The sequence below is a fragment of the Mastigoproctus giganteus genome, chromosome 8, assembly GCF_048544385.1.
Source record: "Mastigoproctus giganteus isolate SK-2022 chromosome 8, ASM4854438v1, whole genome shotgun sequence".
NCBI lineage: Eukaryota > Metazoa > Arthropoda > Arachnida > Uropygi > Thelyphonidae > Mastigoproctus > Mastigoproctus giganteus.
In genome coordinates this window covers 119810833-119833000 of record NC_143582.1, presented here as the reverse complement: position 1 = coordinate 119833000, position 22168 = coordinate 119810833, and the positions used below count along the sequence as shown (strand labels likewise).

Sequence of the window (22168 nt, the reverse complement as noted above, 5' to 3'; positions counted from 1 at the left end):
TATATGAATTAAGAATGCAGTTTACATAGTTATGGCAAAAGTATCAACTTATGAAAGCTTCACTCACTCGCCAAAACATTAGAAACCTTTATTCAGTATCTAGTAGTCACTTTTTTCGAATTACAGTCCGTACACATCGTGGCGTGGATTCCACTAGGTGGCTAAGGGAGTCTAGCCCCAGATTTGATCAAACAATTTTAGTTCATGATATTTGTCAGCTTCTGTATTATGGTCATAGAACTGCGAAGCTGAACTGGACATTCTCATTTGGGTTCATATCTAAAGAATTAGGCGACTAGGATAGAGGTTGGAATCCTTTGGAATGTTCTTCGAACCGTCCAGATACAAGTTTTGCACGACGGATAGTTGCGTTGGATCTTGAAAGAATCCATCGCAATTCCGGTAAAAATAAAAATGAAACGGTGTACTGTGAAGTTGGTCCGATACGAGAGAAAGAGATGATTCATTAGAAGTAACAACCTTCTAACGGTACAAACGAACCCAGTCCTTTCCATCAGAACATGCCTCATACTATGATACCCTTCTTTCTCTCTTGAGCAGTGGACACGAGACAGTCTTAATGCATGGCTTCATGAGGTTCCTGCCACATTTCACCTTAACAGTGGTGCAGAAAAGTGTAAATGGAGACTCATCAGACTACGAGATCTTTTCCACTGTTCCGCATTCCAGTCTTGGCGTTGATACTACTCCAGTCGAATCTTTCATTATCTTGTATCGGCATACGATTATCACATCTCAGATTCTTCAATTTCTACCGCATAGTTCGGTTGAAAAAGGGTCTTTCTTTGCCTAAACTGAATTTTTCAATCATTTGCTGCACACCGTATCGTCCATTACGCAATATTCACTTTAAATTCCTGCGGTCTCCTTTTTGGGGTGCGAACTTTCTGCCGCATATCATTCCTTCAAGGCCGCATCCTCCTTTCTTTTTTCTACTCACTGAATACTTTGGAGATTGTTTTCGACACACCAGTTATTTAATCCTTTGTTTTCTCAATTGTGGCTCTTGCTTTTAAACGTGCTCCAACAATAACACCGTTCTGAAATTCGCATTTCCCCATGACCGGATCGACTATGAAGTCCCCAGGAAAGCGTACAGTATTTATATGATACCAAGGAAATTGTGATCATACCGTGTGACGACTTGCATTTCATACCGTACGTTTAATTATCTTCTTACGCGAATTGTAAAAGATGTCTAATTTTTAGCCAGTGAGTGTATATATGTGAGTATATATACAGTATATATATACAGTATAATAAATTGCAGTTTACAATGGAAGGCTTCATGTTTTGTATGGAAGGCTTCATGTTTTGTATAATGCATATTTTTGCTGTAAAGCAAAAGGGGATTTTAAAGAATTGCTGATAAATTAACTCAAAAGATTTGACAACTTTTCATTGTAAAGTACGCATGTACACCTCAAAACAAATTACGACCTTGGGCATATGCAAGTACATGAAAACAGGGACAGGGAACTTATTGGCTTTTTATATATTTAAAAATAATAATAATAAAATAATATTTAAAATACCTGTTTTACTTACACTATCATTAATAACTTTAGTTGTATGGATTAATTTCAGACAGCTGGAGTAAGTTTTTCTTTATAAATATCCTCATCTCTCTACCACTCTTTAGTGTCTCGGGAAAAAAATAATACTTTGTAGTTATGGGACGTAGCATTCATAATGGTGTTGTCAGGGTAGTCCTGAAAACTGGAGTAACAAGGGTATTAAAAGAGTAGATTCAGCACTTGGTGGCAATAGGCTGTCCTTGACATCTTATTAATTTGTGTGCTGTAAAAGAGCTGCATGCCTTCCTGTGGAAGTGGATGAATATTTGTTGGTCGTTTACTATACCTAGAAAGTAGTGCTAAAAGGAAAGTTAGATTTAAACAATTTTAACGAAGCATTCCACAGAAGTGAAAAAAAATTGAAGCTTGTGTGTACACGTTGCCTATCTTTGATTAAATGTTGAACTATACAGGTAGAACAGTACCAACCTTTTGTCAAGTCTGTTTAAAGTAGAGGTTAGAAGTGTTAAGAAAAGCCAGATGAGAACTTTTCAGAGTTACCAAATTGACAAGTACAATGAGCTACCACTACTGAGTGCCACTGACTCATATCCAAACTGGATTCACGTTTCAAAATAAGTTTTGAAAGAAGACAACTTAATGAACTCCCCAAGGAAAAAAACTTCTGCGTTACAAACTTCTTCGTGAAAGCAATCCTAAACATACCATAAAAGCTGTTAATTCTAGGCATATTATTCTCACTCGTGCAAGAAGTCTGTTCATGTTTCTCTCTTCTGCTTGAATAAAGTAACTTGCTTGTTTCCTAAATGTTTTGATAACGTTGAAAATCTGAATATAGTTCTTTAATCGGTGAGGTTTGATTCTGAATTGACATTTGCCAGTTTATCCATCCGTTTTCTGACCAGTTGAAGAAAGAGAATTGCTGATACCAATGGGCAGGAATACAAATTTGAGAGAAATTCCAGTTAAGGAGAGCTCACAATTATTTTCTTGAATTTTTTTATTCTGAACTCGTGAACTATGTTGTGAATGATTTGGTTTCGCATGAAAAAAATCACAATGATTTAAATGTTCAGTAGTTCAATAATATTCACGGCAGAAATAAACTATTGGCAAGAGTTAAAAATCATAAACAAGGAATACCAATCAATCCCATTGTAAATTGAGGGGAAAAAAAAGGAAAAAGAAAAAATTCCCCAAATAGTGTAAACCCGTTATTTCTGAAGGTGAGGGGGGTGAAATGATCTATCGCATACGAAGAAAACTTTTCAAGAAAGGCAATCAAATATTACCCTATATCTCCTTAAATAATTATAGAAATACAATTTAAATATGCATTAATTATTATTAGAATAAGTTAGTACGCACAAACAGCTACCAGCACAAATTCCATTGCAATTTTAACATTATCAGTACTAGCTATAATTACAACAAGGTCGTATATTAATCATAAAAAAGCTCATATCCAGCGAATGAGCGTTTCGTCATTATTATGAATATATTATAGCATATTGTAATATACTGGTAATAAATTCTATGAAATATAACGAATTAAGTTTCCAAAATTTCAGAAAAGGTACAGTTACTTTAATCCCAAGTTTATTAATAAGTGTTGTTTTGTATCGCAATTAAAAGAAAGGGTTTGTTTCTATTAAATTTATCTTTTCTAAGAAAATATTTATTTCGAATCTGCCAATTTGATTTAGCATTGAAGGTTTTTCTTTCTGCAATATTTTTTATCGTGTGCTCACTATTTTCCCTTTAGCTGCTTCTCTCTGCCATTCCTTCACTACGCTGTAACCTTATGTTGTACATACAAAAGGACACAGCGGTCGCATCCTTTATATTTTTACATTACAAACTATAAAACCTTTATGTATATATTTTTTAAAACCAACCTACCATATCTTTGCAAGTTATGGTTGAGATTTGATTCGTCTGCTTCACATCAATGGAGTTCTGCGTTATCATGTGAAAACTAAAGTTCCTCCTAGCAGTTTTCCTATAGATGCATTAAGGGAGGAATTATTTTTCTTAGAGTTAATATGAGAAAAAAGTAATGTCATCTACACCTTTTCATATTATTATCATGCTCTTTAGAATTAGTATCTCGAATAGGATGAAAGCCTACATACGGATATATATTGTCGGATATAATTCGTAAGCAGTCGAAATGAAATGCATCCACTCTATCTATCTAATAACAGTGAAATCAATTTCACATTGTCCAGTTATTCCTGTATCATATGAAAAGCTGGAAAACCATTTCAGCATAATAACAATCTTTTTTTGGTCACATTTCGTTTCATAACGAAATAGCTTTTACTGTGAGTAGAGCTTTGTTCCTCTAAGAGAGAATTCATTTCATTATTAGAGTTAAATTTTATCTATTGGTAATTCTTATGGCTTTAAGGCACAGCATGAGCTACATAAATACGCTGCTCAAGAGAGGCACAGTAAAAATTAAAAAAAAAAAAAAAGACACGAAGGGCTATGTTTAAGTCAGTACACGAAGTGCCCTGCGTGGAATTAGCAGGAGAAATTTTCTACAATTATAATTGGGCTCTTTCGAAAGAGTTGACTTATTGCTCTTTTTCATTGTCTGAATAGTCTCTGGTAGTACCGTCTGCATCTCTCTCTTGTTCTTCAATTTCGTTTTCAAGCATCGCCCTTACAACACATTCTGTTGGAGATGTTTGATTTTGGTTGTTTCTTGTTTTTTTACTGTGTGTGCTTCTTCTTCTAGCTGGGCAATGAGATGATTTCTCGTTGGTCCAGTTGCTTGCAGGGGTATCTTTCTTCCCACCACTTTTACTCCTGACATGCTTGGTGTGATCGAACTTTGATGCTTTCACTGAATCTGGATGGCTAGTGATGGAATCAGTACGTAGTACAAGCGGAGGCGGTCCACTGTCGCTTACAGAATTTAAAAGGCGCGATAAGATTTCAGATATTTGTTCATCAATTTTACTAACTTTGTTGTTAATGCGCTGAAGTTCTGCTTTTAAATCTATTCGCATATCCATTAAATTGGCAATAATTTTCTGGTATTGACTGTTAGAAGCAGTTTTGATTGATATCGTATCTATTGTATTTGAGTTGTCTGTACAACTTTCTTTGATCATTTTTTGTTCTGTCTTTGCATTGCTGGATGACATAACGTTTCCTACTGCAGAATTTTCTTCTATAGTATCTTGTTTCCCTAGCAACTTGGACCATTTCGACATTCCTCGATTGCCGATACCTGGATATTTAGGTTCCATTTTGATGAGTGAGTCTGTTTTCTTTACTAAAAGGTTGTCCAGATTAACATGGTTTTCTTTATTGTCACTCGTCTGATCATCTGCTGATGCCCACTTGATTAACTTACCGGTAGGGCCATTTCTTGTCTCGCTAGTCTCAGATACTTGCAGAAACTTATTTCCACTCTTAGCAGGTTCATTGTCTGTTACACCCGATGGTCGTTCTCCTTTTTCAACATCCGGTGTCGGTGATGAGGTCGTTTGACTTCCACTTCCTGTTCGATCATGGCCATTCCTTCTAAATTTGGAAAATATTTTGCGCACTAAGTGGTCCTGTGATAGTTCCTGCAGTGGTTCATTTTTTCTCCTTTCTGCTAATTCCCTTTCTCGTTTCAGATCTGTTACTTTGCGGAATATTAGCTGAAAATAAAAATAAAAATTAATCGATGTATGCATGTAATTTCACTTATTTAAATTATATCAGGAATATAGCATATAATAACCTCTCTCGGAGTTAAGCAAAAGTGACTAAAACATAAAGCAACAGAACTGTTCATTCACGTGTTTGATGAACCAGTAAAAACACAGATAGATAAAACTAAAGTATGTATAATTTTTTTTTCATAAAAACCACAAACACGAAAGATATTAGAACCTATAGTACTTAGTACTGTTCATGGGTTAAACGTTGAGATCAAAGAAGATGCTTGTTAACATTACACTTGAATTTCTGTTGATTGTAGTTTTCAGAAAATACGTGTGAAGGAAGGTTGTTCCAGAAAAAGGAAGTTGAAGGAATAAATGAGGAAGATGAAAAGTTGGATCTGTGAGTTTCTGTGAGTTTAAAGTTTGAGAGTAAAAGGATGCTGACTGGTTGCGGCACGTGTTCAGACTGGTTTGGAAAGGGGGTGGGGATTATAGAATTCTGGACAGTGCCCGTGGAAGTATCTATAGAAAAGGCATGCAGCAAAAACAGAATGTCCATGAGGCAGAGAGTGGAGAGACTTTGTAAGAGAAGGGCCATTAATTAACCCAAACGCCCTCTTTTGAATGCAGTCTGTAAGATTTAGAGAGGTTATGGGGGCGCCGGTCCAAATGTGGGAACAATTCCGTAGTATAGCGGATTTTAGATTTGTACACAGCGAGTAGCTATTTAGAAGAAAAAGTAATGCCGAGACCGAAAGAAAAAACCAAGCTCTTTATATGCAGAGGAAGCAATATTTGTGATGTGCTTATGTCAAGAAAAAGATATTAGAAGTCAGGGTAATAGATATGTGACCATGTATAGAAATCTGAGTGTAGGCGAAAAACAGCATAGGAACAGAAGAATCCTTTTTGTGAGATGATAGAAGACAGAGTTGAGTTTTAGAAAGACTGAAATTAATAGCTGCCTCCGTAGCCAAGAGCTTGTCGAACTACCTCCACGATGGCTCTTCAGGTTTTGCTTGGGAAACTACCTGTCCATTTTGAAGTTCAGTACCGCTACCTTAAGTATCACCTTTTGAAGAAAATACCATTGACCTATGATAACATCCAATTAGATCTAAGTGTTCCCATTAAGACTGAGAAGACAAGATTAAGGCAAATTTTTATTGCAAAATGGCAGCAGGAGTGGTCTTCATCTGATATTGGTGCAGTCACAAGGGACTTTCTGCCTGTAGCAAGGGAAATTAAAAAGGAGGAGTTAAAGTGGTTTTCGCCGGGCTTATATGGTATGTTTATATTAACTGGCCACGGAAGTATAAATAGTAAACTTCACAAACTGGGACTTTCACCAACAACATCTTGTTTGTGTGGCCAGGAAGAAACTGTTAACCATATTCTTCATCAATGCCATTATTATAACGATCTTCGACGTGACCTACTTAGTGTAGTTCCTAACTTGGACTCCAGCAACAATAAAATTCTGGTTGAGTCTCAGACAGCTTTTAATGCTATGAATGTGTTTGTTTGCTTCTCGTGCATTTAAAAGAAGAACCGAAATTAGGTCCTAGTTTAACTGTTCCTGCGATTTCTTGGATCCTTTATTGGATTAGGAAAGAAATATCTCTCATTTTTGATTGGATTCTATATTTGCAACTGATTAGTATCATTAAGTGCTACACTATACTTTCCTGGATTTTATAATAGACTTATTCTTGATGTGGAACTGTTTTCAGCAGAATAGGTATTTATTGTATAAGGAATTTTGCTCTACTCATCGAGATATTATTTGGCCTTTAGCGTTTCATAGTTTTTGGAATTAATATTTCTTTGTGAGTGACATGTGACCACTGTGACTTTTCATATTACAGACTTTTTCTAGTAACTCTGTTATTAACTATCTTGGATGATTATCTTAGACTTTTTGGGCTCTCTTAGAGCTTGTATTTAGGCAAGAACTTTTTAAAACATAATTTTGAACCCTGCCTAATGTGATCTCATCTAGGATTTGGACATGTATATTACTTTTGCGTTAACCCTGAAACATTTTATTTATTGGGCCAGGTTATGGCATTACCCTGGCATTACATTGGACGAATCTGTACATATTGTATATTCTGCTGTGTTCCTGAAGAAGAGGATATTGTACATTTTGCACATAGTGTCTTTCTGTGGAGCTTTTCAGAATTCGTGGAATTTGCTTTCACTGTGTTTTTTGTTAGAAGATCAATTATTTCTTCAACAACTGAAGACGTTCTGCCTACAAGGGGTTAGGCAAACTGTTAATTAAGATGTTTTGCTGATCCTAGTTCCTAGGATGGGATTTTCCATGAGATAGGTCTCCATGGTTGGAGAAGTTAGTCCACTTCCCCACTTCTTCCTACTTTATTCTTGCTTTACTTCTTCTCACTTCTAACTATTGGAGAGTCCCTCTGTTGATTCTCCTCTATTCTATCCATTTACCTCCCCAGATCCCAAACTTCTCCCTCTGTATTCCTCTTTTTCCACTTCATTCTCTTTTTCGGGCACTCTCAGGTGTTATGCCCTGGGCTTGCCCAGCAGGAGATAATTGATCCTGGCCGCCTCCACGTGGCGGGGATGGGGGGTGAGACGTAGTGACCAGGTGTTACTGCTTCTTACCTGCTAAGAGCCAGGTACCGGCCGATAACATAACAACAGAACACATCATAATACTTACACGTCCAACACACTACATACAAATTGGCCGGTTTTGGCATAAGCTTCAACACAAGAAGTACAATAGCGGCTTATGGGGGAAACCCTGGGATCCGCCACAACAACACATGAATATCCCTGAATATCCCCCTGCCTCCGTAGCCGAGTGGTCAGGAGCGGGAGTGCAATAGCACACGCTCTTTGAGTATACCGGGATTCAGGCCCCTGAGTGCTAAATACGGTCGATCTGCCAACCGGCACTGAACCAGTGTGGCAGATTATGCCCATTCCCTCAACATGAATCGCTGAGAAGGCTTCCATCCTGCAGTGGGTTGATAATAAAAAAAAAAAGAAGCAATTCGCTTCTTTTGTTTTTTTTAAAGTTATCTTTGCCCTATCTATTGTCTACCCGGGTATCAAAGTGGTAACGTCCCCGTCCTCCCCAAACCTGGTGGAAAAGGCCCGGGTTCGAATTCGTCGATGATGCGAGGAACTTTTTTGGGCTTTTTTCACTTCGTGGCTGAGTTAGTCGATTTTAGGCATATATAGGGGGTTTTCGTCCAGCAAGGCAGGAAAATCGGCCAGAGAACGCACGCAATTTACAGACACAGTACTACATATTGGGTACATCAGATAACTTTCCCGGTGGCTCTAATAAATAATTTTCTTTTTTTTTTTTCATCTTTGTCTCACTGGAAAATTACTTGGAGATCAGCATTTAAGGAATTGGTAGTGGATATTCGAGAAGTTGAAGCTGTTTGTGCAGGGCAAGGTTTCTCACACTGGAAGGTGGGATGCGATGCGCTATTATAAGAATACATCAGTAAAACTTTGGATAGGATTTCTAGCCAATGGAAGGTCATTAATATGTAAAAGTGAAAAGAGTGGGAGAAAGAACTGAACCTTAGGGAACACCAGCATTAATGGAGAAGTTAGAAAAAGGACAGCATTTACCATCACACGCAGTGAGTGGTCAGAGACCTAAATAGAAAAAAAACAGTTAAACTCATAAGGTGGAAACTTATTTAGAAATATAAATAACAAAAGTGTAATAGTGTGGCATAGAAAGTAAAGAAGTGAGCGAAATTTGCATGGTTCTGTAGTAATGAACAGTACTGTATTTAAACTTATAGGTAAATTATGTAATTTATGAAATATGCAAATCATCTCGTGTACCTGAAAATAAGTATCCGGAAGAGGAGGGCGTGAACTTTATCAAGGCGACAATTACCTTTTATTGCTAGGCAACACTCATAACGAGTTCTAATGCTGTCAGTGAAAGCGTACAAAATTCCTAGTAAAATTGGGTTTTTAACAGTTAGTTCGACACCATTATCCATCTCGTTCATCGTCATATATTGAGTTATTAAGGTGGAGTTAATAAGCTAGGAGGGGAACGATACGCGGTATGTTATCATTAAAAAATAATTAAAGACAGTAGACTTTCAGAATAACGGCACCTTCGGAGATTCAAAATGCCGTTATTTCGATTTTTCCGTTATCTAGAAAGTTTTATTATAAATATATTTAATGCAAAAATAATGAGGCTAAAAAAAGAAATAAGAGAGATTAAGAATGCAATTTTATTAACTGCACATAAAAAAAAAACATAAACATGTTGACGATTCAGTATTATACTCTGCCATTAATACACTCCTACTTACGCCCGTTCTGTTTTCTATGTTTATATCAAGTTTGTCACTAAGCTGTAATGTTCTTAATTATTCTTCTTTTCTCCTCTGTATGAGGTTTATCAACATTAGGAGCCATAGTGAGGGGTTTTTAGTTTAAAATAAATGTAAAACAGCGTATAATCCGCGATATCAATCCATAATTTACTTTCAAATTGGCGAACTTAAACAAAATACAGTAATCACGTGACATGCCGTTTTATTATTTTTTTTCCGCTCCCATCTCAATGTGCCGTTATTTCGACAGTCTATGTATTACGTTGTGTGATTTTTGAATTAAGATATATGAAGAGAGGAGGAAACAACCCATCGCATACTTCAATCCGCTGAAACACCTGTTCACTCTGTTGCTAGAGCAATTATCTCGGAGCAATTATGCTACTTACTCGTAAGATTTTTCTTATACAGAATACTGTACATTGCAGGCAAAACCTTAACACTTTGTAAGCAGCCCGTTTGCGAATTTCTGCCAAGAAATAACACTACCCGATAAATTTGTTTTCGTCATACCTCTGGAACTTTCGTTCCAGAAGTATGAAGAAATTCTTCATCTTTTAGGAGCTTTCTTATTTGAGGACCTATGAAAATTCCTTCCTTCAGTTTTGCATGATATAAATTTGGAAACATTTTCAGTAAATATGCGACTCCTCTGCTTTCTTTATCCAGTGCCTTAGTGAAATTCTTAATCAGTCCAAGCTTGATGTGTAAAGAGGGAAGAAAAACCTTTTGTGGATCAACCAATGTAAAACATACTTTACATTGCTTTTGCCGGGAATATATTCATCTCTCTTATCCCAGTGTTGTACGACATAGCGTTTGGCTGTTGCACGACTATCCCACAAACACAGGAAACAACAGTATTTAGTGAAACCACCTTGCAACCCAACAAGCAGTCCAATCATTTTGAGATCACCACAAATATTCCAACCATAGTCATTGTAACGTATAGCAGCAAGAATCTGGGACATCTTTCAGGCCAACAGCATGAACAAGAGGAATTGATGGTAAAGTATTTCCTTTATGAAACAATACTGCTTTCAAACTTCGCTTTGATGCATCAATGAACAAACGCCATTCAGAGGTATTGTGATCAATGTTCAGTTCGTGCATGAGACCAACGACGTCTTTGCAGACACACATGTTTTCCATTGCAAAATATCTTTAATTGTAATGTTTGTACCTTTGGCGAGTAAGTTCCACTGTTGTAACCTGGTTCCGAGTAATTCAGCCTTCTCTTTGGGTATGCCCAAGTCTCTTATCAAGTCGCTTAATTCTTCTTGTTAAATGTAGTGTAGGCCTTTTCTTTTTCTGGCTCGTAGTCCACATCATACGAAGTACATGGTTCCGCGATATCTGGTAAAACGATTTCTTCTGCACCTTCATCACTACTTCCAATACCCCCAAGATTTTGGTGGCATAGGTACTGGCAGTTCTTTACCGTGTAGCACAACGTGGTTGAGTTAGTCGGTCTCTGTAGAGATTAGCATGGTTTTTTTCTCCAGTAAACTATGGTTTTTCGTCTAGAAAACAGAAAATCGAGCACAGAATACACGCGATTTATAGACATTATATACGGATATGGCCTTAGTCGCTGATGCTCCTGAGATCCTAACACAACAACAACATAATCTGCTATATTTACGGAACAAAAGTAGCAGTCATCAATATGATCCTGAGGTTCCCTGCACATGATGGGAATGGCAAATGTCGTGTCCTTCTTTTTACTGCATTTCCACAGTCGCAAGCCCTTCACACTTTATACGGAACACTTTATTCAAAGAAATAACTCTTGTCAGTGGTGAACGGTAGGGATTTTGCTTGACGATTACAGTGAGCTCAAATAATTTTTAAATTCTTTCCAATGGAACAAACTTATGTTGTTAAATACAATCGGAGACTGAGAAGCCTGCTAAATTAAAGGTGAATAGCGGGTACATGGTTAGAGCCATAAACACCTACTTAGCCTCCTTCGGTATCATAGATTGGATCAAAACTGAGCTGGAGGAGATTATGAGATCGATCAGGATAATGATGACCAAGAGCTACCAACATCACCCGAAGTCAGCTATCGAGTGACTGACCATAGTCCGGAAAGAAGGAGGGAGGGGTTTGACAGATCTCATTTAACAACGGAAAAGGCGATTAAATACCTGAGGGATTACTTCCAGGAAACCACAATACCAATATAACAAGCCATAAGGAAAACAGACAAACAGCCGCACCATTCGCACGGACAGAAGAAACAAATATGAAAACAAAGTCGCTCCGTGGTAGACACTACAATGACCTCCATCAAGACTACCTTGCTGGGTTCCAATGCATGGCTCTCGAGGTCCCCGAGACTGCAGGATTTATGCTCGCCATCCAAGACCAGGTAATTAACAGCAGGAACTACAGGAAATATATTGCCAAGGCCCCCGGAGTGACAGATGACACATGCCACCTGGTCCCAGAAACAAAACAATCCAACACATCACCGCGGGATGCAGGGTTATCACCAGGCGAAGTGCACTCAGAGACATGATCAGGTCGCCAGGATAATACATCAGAAGCTTGCGCAAAAATAGTAGTTGATCATAGAAAGTGTATCGCATTATAAGCACGAACCCCAGGTCCTGCTAGAGAGCCCTAATCACAAACTATACTGGGATCACGCCATAATAACGGACAAGGCGATCCCATACAACATCTCACACAACCTTCATCAAGAAATGGCTACTTACCTGATCGATACAGTGGTGCCCAACACATCAACCTCCAGAAAACCTACGATGAAAAGAACAGTAAGTACACTGACCTAAGAGAGGAAATCAAAGAAATGTGGCATATGGAACAGGTAATGACTATCCCGATCACCGTCTTAACTCTGGAATGGTGCCAAAGAGCCTTCATAAGATAGCGGCAATAGGCGTCGCAAAAAACAGTTACTTGGAACTTTTAAACGCCGCGATCCTGAACGCCTATAGGATAGTCAGAAAGTTCCTCGACCAATAATAGTAACCAGACATAACAACCATCCTAAGTACCCGGTACCAGTACCCGTCGCAGGATGAGAAAAAAATCCTATTAGGAGGAAAGAACTATTTTTAGGCCATCCGAATAATTAAATTCATCTGCCATGCTGCGTGTCTTATGTCTGTTAATTGCATGTGTGCTATGGTCGATTTTTCTGTTTTGTTGGACGAAAAACCCCAGTTTCTGAGGAAAAAACCTTGCTATCTACGTCCGAGACCGACTAACTCAGCTACGGAATGAAAAAAGCTCATTAAAATTCCTCGCGTCATCGACGGGATTCGAACCCGGGCCTTTTCCACCTGGTGTGGGGAGGACGGTGACGATACCACTGTGCTACCCACGCAGACCCCATTAGGAGGAAAGAGAAAGAAAATAATAATAATTGAATAATCCCCATAGAAGAAAAAGGAACGATATAAGCAACCGAAAGCTGGTGGCTTCCTTGCACTATATGGCTAATACTAATATTCAAGTCCTGTTTCAGATCTCTCAGTTTATCCACGAATAGTTCCTATTTTTAATAGGAACTATTAGTGCACTACCAAATAAAGCTGCAACGGGACTAATAGATTCTCCTATTTGTTCTAAAAATATGCAGTGCTTTCATTGTAGATCCATTTCTCCCACCTATTTTATGATATATTAAGTCAAGGAAATTCGCTAAAATTTTGGATTCAATACTACATGAAAAATAAAATAAAAAAATAATAATCCTAAATAGCCAAAAGATCCCATGGTGTCCGATTGATGATTTATCGAACAATAGCCTATGGAGATAGGGACGTCATAATCCCACTGCATCAGGAAATTGTAAGTCTGCACTAAGAATATTGTGTCCAGGTATGAAGACTTAATCTAAAACAGACATTGTGCTTCTTGAAAGGGTTCAAAGATGGGCAATTCGCATGGTGAGATCGGAAGAATGGCGACCGTAGGAGAAAAGGCTTGAATTATGTGGGCTATAGATCTTGCAGCTGGACATCTGAGAGGAGATCTGATTGAGGTTTATAACGCCCTGAGAGGGATTTGTAAAATAAATGGTGACATTTTCATTGTTATGAAGAATTCCGGAACGAGGTGCCATAAATCAAATTGGAGGGAAAGTGGTTTAGACTATATTTCAGGAAGTTTTCTTTTAGCCACCGAGTTGTTGATTACTGGGACAAGTTATCTCTGCAGGTAGTTAAGTTTGACAGTGTGAAGAAACTGAAATATCAACTGTTAACCTACGTGAGACGGGAAGCTCATAATTTGTCCATTTTATTATCTACTTTTTTGCATTTTTTGTCCTGTGCAGCATAAGCCGGTGGCTTCCTTGCACTATATGGCTAATACTAATATTCAAGTCCTGTTTCAGATCTTTCAATTTATCCACGAATTGAATTAAATCAGCCCAATTCACCATAATGAATAGAAAGAATAAGATCAGCACTCCTGTCTACCCGAATGGAACGCAGGTGACGAGAGTTACAACGCACCTAGATTTAGGCCTCATGATGGAATAAAAAGTAATAAATAGATCTTAATAATATGATAACAACAAGTATTAGGTTGATATAATGGTAAACAGGCATTCAGTTTATACATACCCGATGCCTAAGATTATAAGTCAAGATGAGATTCCGGGAGAAGGAGTTGGCAAAGGCATGATAAAAGTTAAGCACCTCCAGAAGTTTTTCTCTTTTTATTGCATGAAGATCGCAGTAAGTTAAGGCTCTGACATTGGCACATGATTGACCGATAGTGGGTTCTTTCCAAAAAGCATCTCCAAAGACATCACCTTTACCTAATGATATGATTATATACCTTTAACTTCATTATAAACATATTTCAATATATAAATTATTATTTATAGGTAACTTGATCAATAAACGAAGTGAAAAAGTCTCAATATAAATTCTAAATGAAAGAGATTAGCCTGTTTCTTTTTTTTAATTTTAGGACAAACATTAACTTGTGTAATGTTATACATAACTTAACCTTTATATTCCAACCAGTTTGATTTTAGGTAGACTTTGGTTGGGCGTTCGGAGTCCCAGAATTTTCGTATACCTCAGTTAACTTTGATAAATTTAAGAGAAACTGATGAACATATGAATCATTTCAAAGGCTTATAAAATCAGGAATGGTGATATTTTTCAATAGGGAAAAGAAAACATTTTTTCGATGCATTATTTTTATTGAAAAGTGAACCTATTTTGAAAGGAATGTGGCATCTATTATAAAGAAACATTAAAACTGATTATTTGATTTTTTTTTGTAAATTCCATTTATTCTAGCTGCTTTTATTTGGGTAAGCCGTTAGAAATGGTAAGCTCATATTATTAAATTAATGGCAGTGCTTCTTATAATATAATTCATCTATCATCTCTGTACTTTGCATTTGAGAAAGAATCAAAATGAAAGGAATAAAAAATTATAATTTACTAGGAATGCATCAACCATTCAGAAATGCATTCCTGATAGAATTCTCAACTGAAAACGTGGAAGGAAAACGTGAGTGAAAATTAAAAATAGAAATAAACTGGAAAACTAGGCCACATGATTAAAATACTGGTGGCAAATAATGAACTTCATTTTTCAAATTTCCTTTTTACTTCATCGTTTTGTCGTCCTGCCATACTCGTGAGAGTAAAAGATAGTGACAAGCTAATGAATTAATAATAGAGAGGTTTCAGTAATGGAAATTATCGAAATATTCATTCCTTAAATCAGGGGTCCCAAAACTTTTAGAGAAGCGGGCCACGTATGAATTTTTGGAATATTTGGCGTGTCGAAGAAATGAAAACTACATTCTCTGCATAACATTAAAGTTGTGCAGAGAAACAAATTGTATACCTAACTATATCTACAGATTCAAAAATAAATCGATGGATATGTAATACAAAATATACCAGTTTGTTTATATCAAATTTTAATTATTACTTATTTAGTGTATTAATCACAAAAATACAGTTAGTAATACAACAAAATTATAATTAATGGGATTATTAATGTGGCTGTAGAGTGCGACTAAGTTTCGTAATATCGGGTTTTAAAGTACTGGTTCCAATTCTTAAAAAGTCATGTAAATGCGGGTCAGTTAGACGTGATCGTATTTTTGATCTTATATATTTCATTTTTGAAAACATATACATGTACTTCCGAAAATTGATGTAACCTTTCTTGAAATTTTTTTAATTTTTGGTTAATCTGACTTAGATAATGTCGAATAAAATTGAATTAGATTTTCATTTTTAAATATTGTCTTCAGTGCATCATTAGATTGAAGATCTACCAACCCTAATTCTCATCAATATCGTTGATGGGTACGTCAAACGGATTTTGAAAAAGTTCAAACATCTTTGAATTATTTTTAAAATCAGAAAAATCTATCCACAAAATTTTCCTGCAACAAACTAACGTTTTTAACAAAATTTTCAGTGGAAAAATTACAACTAGGGATAAAATTTTTTAGATAAATTGTGAAAAAGTTATTCCGAAGTAGTTGACTTTTAAATAACTCCAATTTTGTTTCAAATGCTTTCACATTATAATACAATTAATTGACAAGTTTGTCTTGCCATTGTAGTTTCATATTAAGAAAATTCAGGTGTTCACTCACATATATCTGTTAAAAAGGCAAGGTTCCACAACCATTGAGATCTGACAGTTGCCGAACAGGTTTCGATTTTTCGTTCATAAATAGATCTATTTCGATCCTAAGTTCAAAAAAATCGCTTCAACACGTTACCGCGACTTAACCATCGTACTTTAGTGTGGTACAACAAATCACCGTATTCAGCCTCAATAGTTTCAAGAAAATTTTTGAATTGCTGGTAATTCACAGCAGTCTTGCGAATAAAGTTTATTGTTAATATTAACAGTTGACATGACTACGTCCAAACATTTTTTGCACAAAGACTGCTGGTGAATTATACAATGAAATTGCATTGGTTTTTTTTAATATTTTTACTTTCAAGATATTTGTGAAGCTGACCAATGGACCCAATTTTAGTACCGACCATATTTTTAGCGCCATCCAGCGTAACCGATGAAACAAATCCCAATTCAATTTGAGAATATGAATATACACAAGAAAGGCCACCACAGGTGCCTTTCTTAAGTATATTCGTATCAATTGCTTCTGACACACTCAAAAATATATTTTCACCTGTTGTATCTTTCAAGCTTTTTAATGCAACTAGCTCTTCAGTTACTGCAAAATTTTGATTTACACCTCTGATATAAATTAGTTATTGAACTGTATGGCTTGTATCTTCATTATCATCAGTTGCTATTGAAAAATAATGTGTGAATTCACGAACTTTTTCTACGAGTTGATTTTGAACATCAGCTCCTAAATCATCAATTCTGCTTAGAGTTGATGAAGATAAACTTACAGACGAAAAATTCTTTACTTTCTCAGGACATACTTCTTCTGCAATTGCCAAACAAATTCGTTTTACAAGTTCTCCATCCGTAAAGGCCCTTACTTCTTCGGCAATGATTTCGGAGACTCGAAAACTAGCTCTAACTGCAGGTAAATTTTGATAAGTAAAAGTTCCAATCTTCTGTTTTGTGTTGACTTTAAAAATTTGGGTTAGTTCTTGGAGGTTTTCTGCCTCAGAGCTCCTTGAAATTTATCGTAATTTGAGGCATGTTTTGTGGTGTAATGGCGTTTCACTTTATATTCCTTGAACATCTACAAGGCTTCATTGAAAATAAGACACGTGCAAGTATCATTGAGCAGTGCAAAAAAGTAATTAATTGGCCACAGCTCATTAAAAAGGCGACACAGCATCAACGTTCCTTTTTTTCGATATCATTTTTATGGGGTCACTGAAATAAAAAAAAATATACTCGTGAATATTGAAGTAAGTAAGCACCCACGTGTCTTAAAATTTTATGAAATATTTTAATATAAAAGTTATTATTATATTCAATATCACTTGAAATTAATAATATAGTTTATTAGGCTGTTTGCCTAATAAACGACATTATTATAACATAAAACTTAGTTTTATGGTATAATATAAAACTATATTATTAATTATAATATAATTTAATAAGGTGACGTTTCGGGTATCTTATCGATACCCATCATCAGACCATACTGTGGAAAGAACAGAAAGGGCTACAAATTTGAATATTTTAGAATATTGCAGTTACAGTTACCAATATTACAATTTGCAAATTACGATTCTAAAGTATTAAGTTTTGAATTGCTGTTACAATAGAAAACAGGAAATCTAAGGTAATGTAAAACGATTAAATTCATACCTGCTGGTGCTACCAGAAACTTTATGTGCATACAGGCTGCCAACAGTTAATTTATAGCAGAGGGATTAACCCCATTAACCAATGGGATAGTGTCATGTTTTTATCCTGGATCCGGGATTTGTGTAGAAACCTTTGCTCCCATACTCTGAAAAATCAGGGTTCATGTGCACGCTGGTTTAGGATCTTACCGATACCAAATCATCAGACCATGCTGCTGGTGCCATGTATTATTCTGGATCCGGGATTGTTTTAGAGTGGAAGCCTAGGGTGACCTTTGCTCCGATACTCTCTCCATTAGGATTGGTGGGCAGGCTGGCAAGGGATTAGGAAATCCCTAATTACTGTCTCTAACGCCTATTATTGCTATTTAATGATAGGGTCAAGATTAACGGATTATTTTAACGATGTTTCAAAGAATAGCTTTGAAATAACAGAATTAATAATTAATATCTACCACGACTAACCTGACGACACAGAGGCGTCAAAACTATTAATTAACAGACGAATGTTAAAATAATCTGTAAAATGTGTTGTTCATAAATTTTATTGTGATCTAATATAAACATTAATTTTTACGATCTAATTGAAATATCCACAGGCCGTAGTTTGGGGACCCCTGCGCTTAAATCATCAAATTCGAATGATAGTGCAACTTTGGCTGGTTTAGCTTACCAAAATTCTCTTGTAAAAGATAGGTTGTAAGTGGACAAAATTGAAGGTAAAGAAGAAGCATTTACTCAAGAAGTATTTACTATGGCTACTCCTCACATGAGCATCACTATATGATGTCCACTTGATGGGTGGCCGTGTCGTCGGATTTGTATAATTTCTTTTTTTTAAAGGAGATGTACAAGGGGATGTGGGTTAACCTGTCGACGTGTAATTTGTTCAAGAGTCCAGAATAATATTTCATCAGGCGGAATTGAAAAACTGTGGAATCATACTTAGTCCTCAAAGCTTCCAAGGTACCACCGAAGAAATATACGAGTATGCTGAAAGTTTGGTATTGATCAGACTTTTCCCTCTTCACATTAGAATTAATACAGATTTCAATAAGAGTGGGGAACTGGTGGAAGATACTGCATTGTAATCGATCCTATAACCTTCTGAAGGATAAAGAAGCACATTTTGAAAAGTTGGTATCGGTCTAATTCTTTCTTGTAGAATAGCGCGCCAAACCTCTGAAACATACCTAGATTTATATACAGAGATTACTCGAATAACCCCCGCACCCACAAAACCTAACTTAATCTTCCACAATATGGATAAACTCTTTCTTCAAAACTTTAATACTGTCAGTTCCTTTCCGTTCATTCTCTTATCATTTTCAATATCCAGCTAATAAGACTCTGTCTTCTTCCACTTAACCATCCCTTTATCCATGTAGATGCAGCAACTTGCCCTTAATGTCATACCTCTCCAATATATACAGCAGTCTTTTGTGTGCCACAGTATCAAAAGCTTTTTCTGAAATCCAAGTATATGATATCAAATTATTTTTTGCATCCAGTCCTTTTGTGACCACATCGTAGTATCCAATCAAATTGGTTAGACAAGACTTCCCCTTAACATGCTATGTCTGAACTATTACTGCAGGCTTATCTAGGTGATCCTGCATTACTTCTTCAATGACTCCATTATTTTCCCCTGAACAGAAGTTAAACCAACAGGTCTATAATTATTCGTATCGCTAGTTGATACCACTTTGTGAATTGGGGATATATTCGCACATCTCCAGTCCGTAGGGACCTCCTCTGAATCCAAGGATTTTTACATAATTACGGCTAAGATTTTGCTTACTTCCTTTGCTGCCTCCTTTAATATAACTGGATAGATCCCATCCACCTCAGGTGCCTTTCTTATGTTTAACTTCAACAATTTTTTTCCCACTTTTCTCTCAGTTTAACAAAATCATTTAGCTCCATGTTACAGTTTGATAACCTTCTAGCCTTCATTTCCCTTATTCGTGAATGTAGATGCAAAATACTCATTCCTTTTATGTCAGAAACCGGAGGAACATCATCAACAATTTGAACCATTGATAAGAAGTAAACCAATTTTATTCATCCTCTTCCTTCAAATGTTCCATAAGTAAAGAAGTCTTTGTTTTTTTTTTCTTTGCATCCTTTGCCAAAGATTTCTCTTAATCTACCTTCGCTTGCCTAAATAAATACTCTTTTCTGTTAGATCCAGAGAAAGGGATACAGTTGTTAGAGCCTGCGAATTTTTAGTGTCTTTAGTCCTGGCTCTTAGTAATCGGTCCGTTCCTATTCTGTTTTTTCTGGAGTTCTTATGCAGCTTTTACTTTGATTTGAACAATAACCTTATTTTATAAGGAACAGAATATGGATATGTTTCTTATTTGTTTTCGATTTTTAGGGAAAGGGACCTGAAGACAAAAATCACACTTTGTCTTCTACTTTCTGAGAGAAAACATTCTCTGGCTTAATCAGTATTTAACTGTAACGGTATTTATCGCATCAAAAATTATGACTTTCATTGTCATCACTCTGAAATTCAAAACTTTCCGCTTGAATTAAATAAACCGAAGGAAAAGCTACAACTTTTTTCCTATCAAAGCGGTGATATTAAATATTCATGGAATATTAAATATAACAAAAAAATTCTTGAAACCACATTCTTCTATACTTCTTAGTTCCAATAAGAAATTTTCACTTAATAATTGTATGACAGTATTACAATGAAAAATAACAGTTCGTCAAGAATTTCTTCTTAAAATGACAACAGGTGGACATCCCGTTTAAGAAAAAAACAAATACCATATGATAAAATAAATCGATCTGGAGCTAGCTTAAACAGTATCCTTATAAACAACGCTAGTCTTACCTAAAATGGCCACAACTTCTTCGTCCTGGATGACCTCTAGTGACCCTGTCACCACAAAGCACAAGGTGTCAATGCTTTCACCAGTATGGTAAAGAAGATCTCCTGGAGCACTGTGTTCCATACTGAAGTACATGGCTAAGGCCCTAAGACAGCCGTCGCTTGCCAGACGGAATGCTGGATGTTCATTAAAAACCTTTCGGTTCAGATGAACGCAGATGTCAGCGGTCATATCTTTGGGGCAGTAACTAAGGACCTGGAGGAGAAAGTTTTTATTTTATTTTATTAGTAACGTGAGTATCACCTTGCCTATCATTAAATATAAATGGAAAAAAATCGATATGTTTTTCCATCGTTTAGTTTTTCAACTGTGATCAAGTAATCGAATAAATCAGTGTAAATTCTGTTAACAGAATTCCACATGAACAGTGCTTTGTTGTGATCATTTAAAAAAGAGAATAATTCTTAAGACAAGAGTTTCGTATAGAATTAGATATCACAACCTGACAAGTCGAAGTTTTATATTTTGGTTTCTGGTATTTTATTTTGTACGTTTACAACATTTTCCTATTAAAAGCACACTTTAGTTTGAAATTCCTGACATGATTCAAAAGTTTCCAAAATACTGCGTTTATTTTCTGTTCATTTTCCTGTAAGTTATCAGAATGATACTAGAAAATATTATATCGTCTCGATTAAGTGATATATTTTAAATTAAACATATATTTAATTTAAATTTGGGTATATATATGTGAGATACAATTAAAAAACGATGCCTTTACGCTACGTACGTAGTTTAATTCATAGGTAAATTATGGAATATCTACACCGATATTATATAGGTATTTAATCCCATATGCTATTATGCCCTGTGCATTTCGTCTTTAAAATACATTATCATTTTAAATTTAAAAAATATATAAAAAAATTATAAATTGACTGAAATAATTAAACTTTGAAATTTAATTAATTTAATTATTCCTTTTTTGTGGTGACCAAAACAGGAGAGGTAACTCATTAAACCTATTCTGTTCTTTTACCATACATTTGTTGAGTTTTGCGAAAACAGAAGGTACTTATTGAAGTTGGATTTAAATTTCCGGATATTGCAAATTTCAAGAAATACGTACTAGAAGGAAAATTGCTTCAAATAACAGAAACGGAAGGGATAAATGAAGAAAAAGAAGTTAGTTCTGTAGGTTTGGAGCTAAACTACGAATAGAACTGACCAGCGGGTGCATGTATTTCAACTGGTTCGGAAGGGGTTGGATTACAGATATATTAATCAAGAAGAGCGCCCATATTTAGTTGTAATTAAAACTGCTGGAAGTGAGTGTTATCAAACCAAATATTAATGAAAGCTATTAGACTTAGGGAAGGTTCTCTTGGATTGGAGAAATGGTAATGTTCCTCCACTCCATAAAGGTGGTACTAAAGAAGACGTAGGTAACAATAG

At 36.0% G+C, this 22168-nt stretch overlaps 1 protein-coding gene across 1 annotated transcript in view; it reads right to left on the bottom strand.

Annotated features, from left to right (window-relative positions):
• Positions 1-4126: 4126 nt before the first annotated feature.
• Positions 4127-22168, bottom strand: part of LOC150081784 (potassium voltage-gated channel protein eag-like) — a 134819-nt gene continuing 116777 nt past the window's right edge. Inside the window, exons 8-10 of the mRNA XM_090380319.1 lie at positions 20716-20968; positions 14196-14392; positions 4127-5221 (exon numbers count right to left, since the gene is read on the bottom strand). Coding sequence (XP_090236445.1) covers positions 4142-5221; positions 14196-14392; positions 20716-20968 — 1530 coding nt within the window. The 3' untranslated portion in view covers positions 4127-4141. The remainder of the gene's footprint in view (positions 5222-14195; positions 14393-20715; positions 20969-22168) is intronic.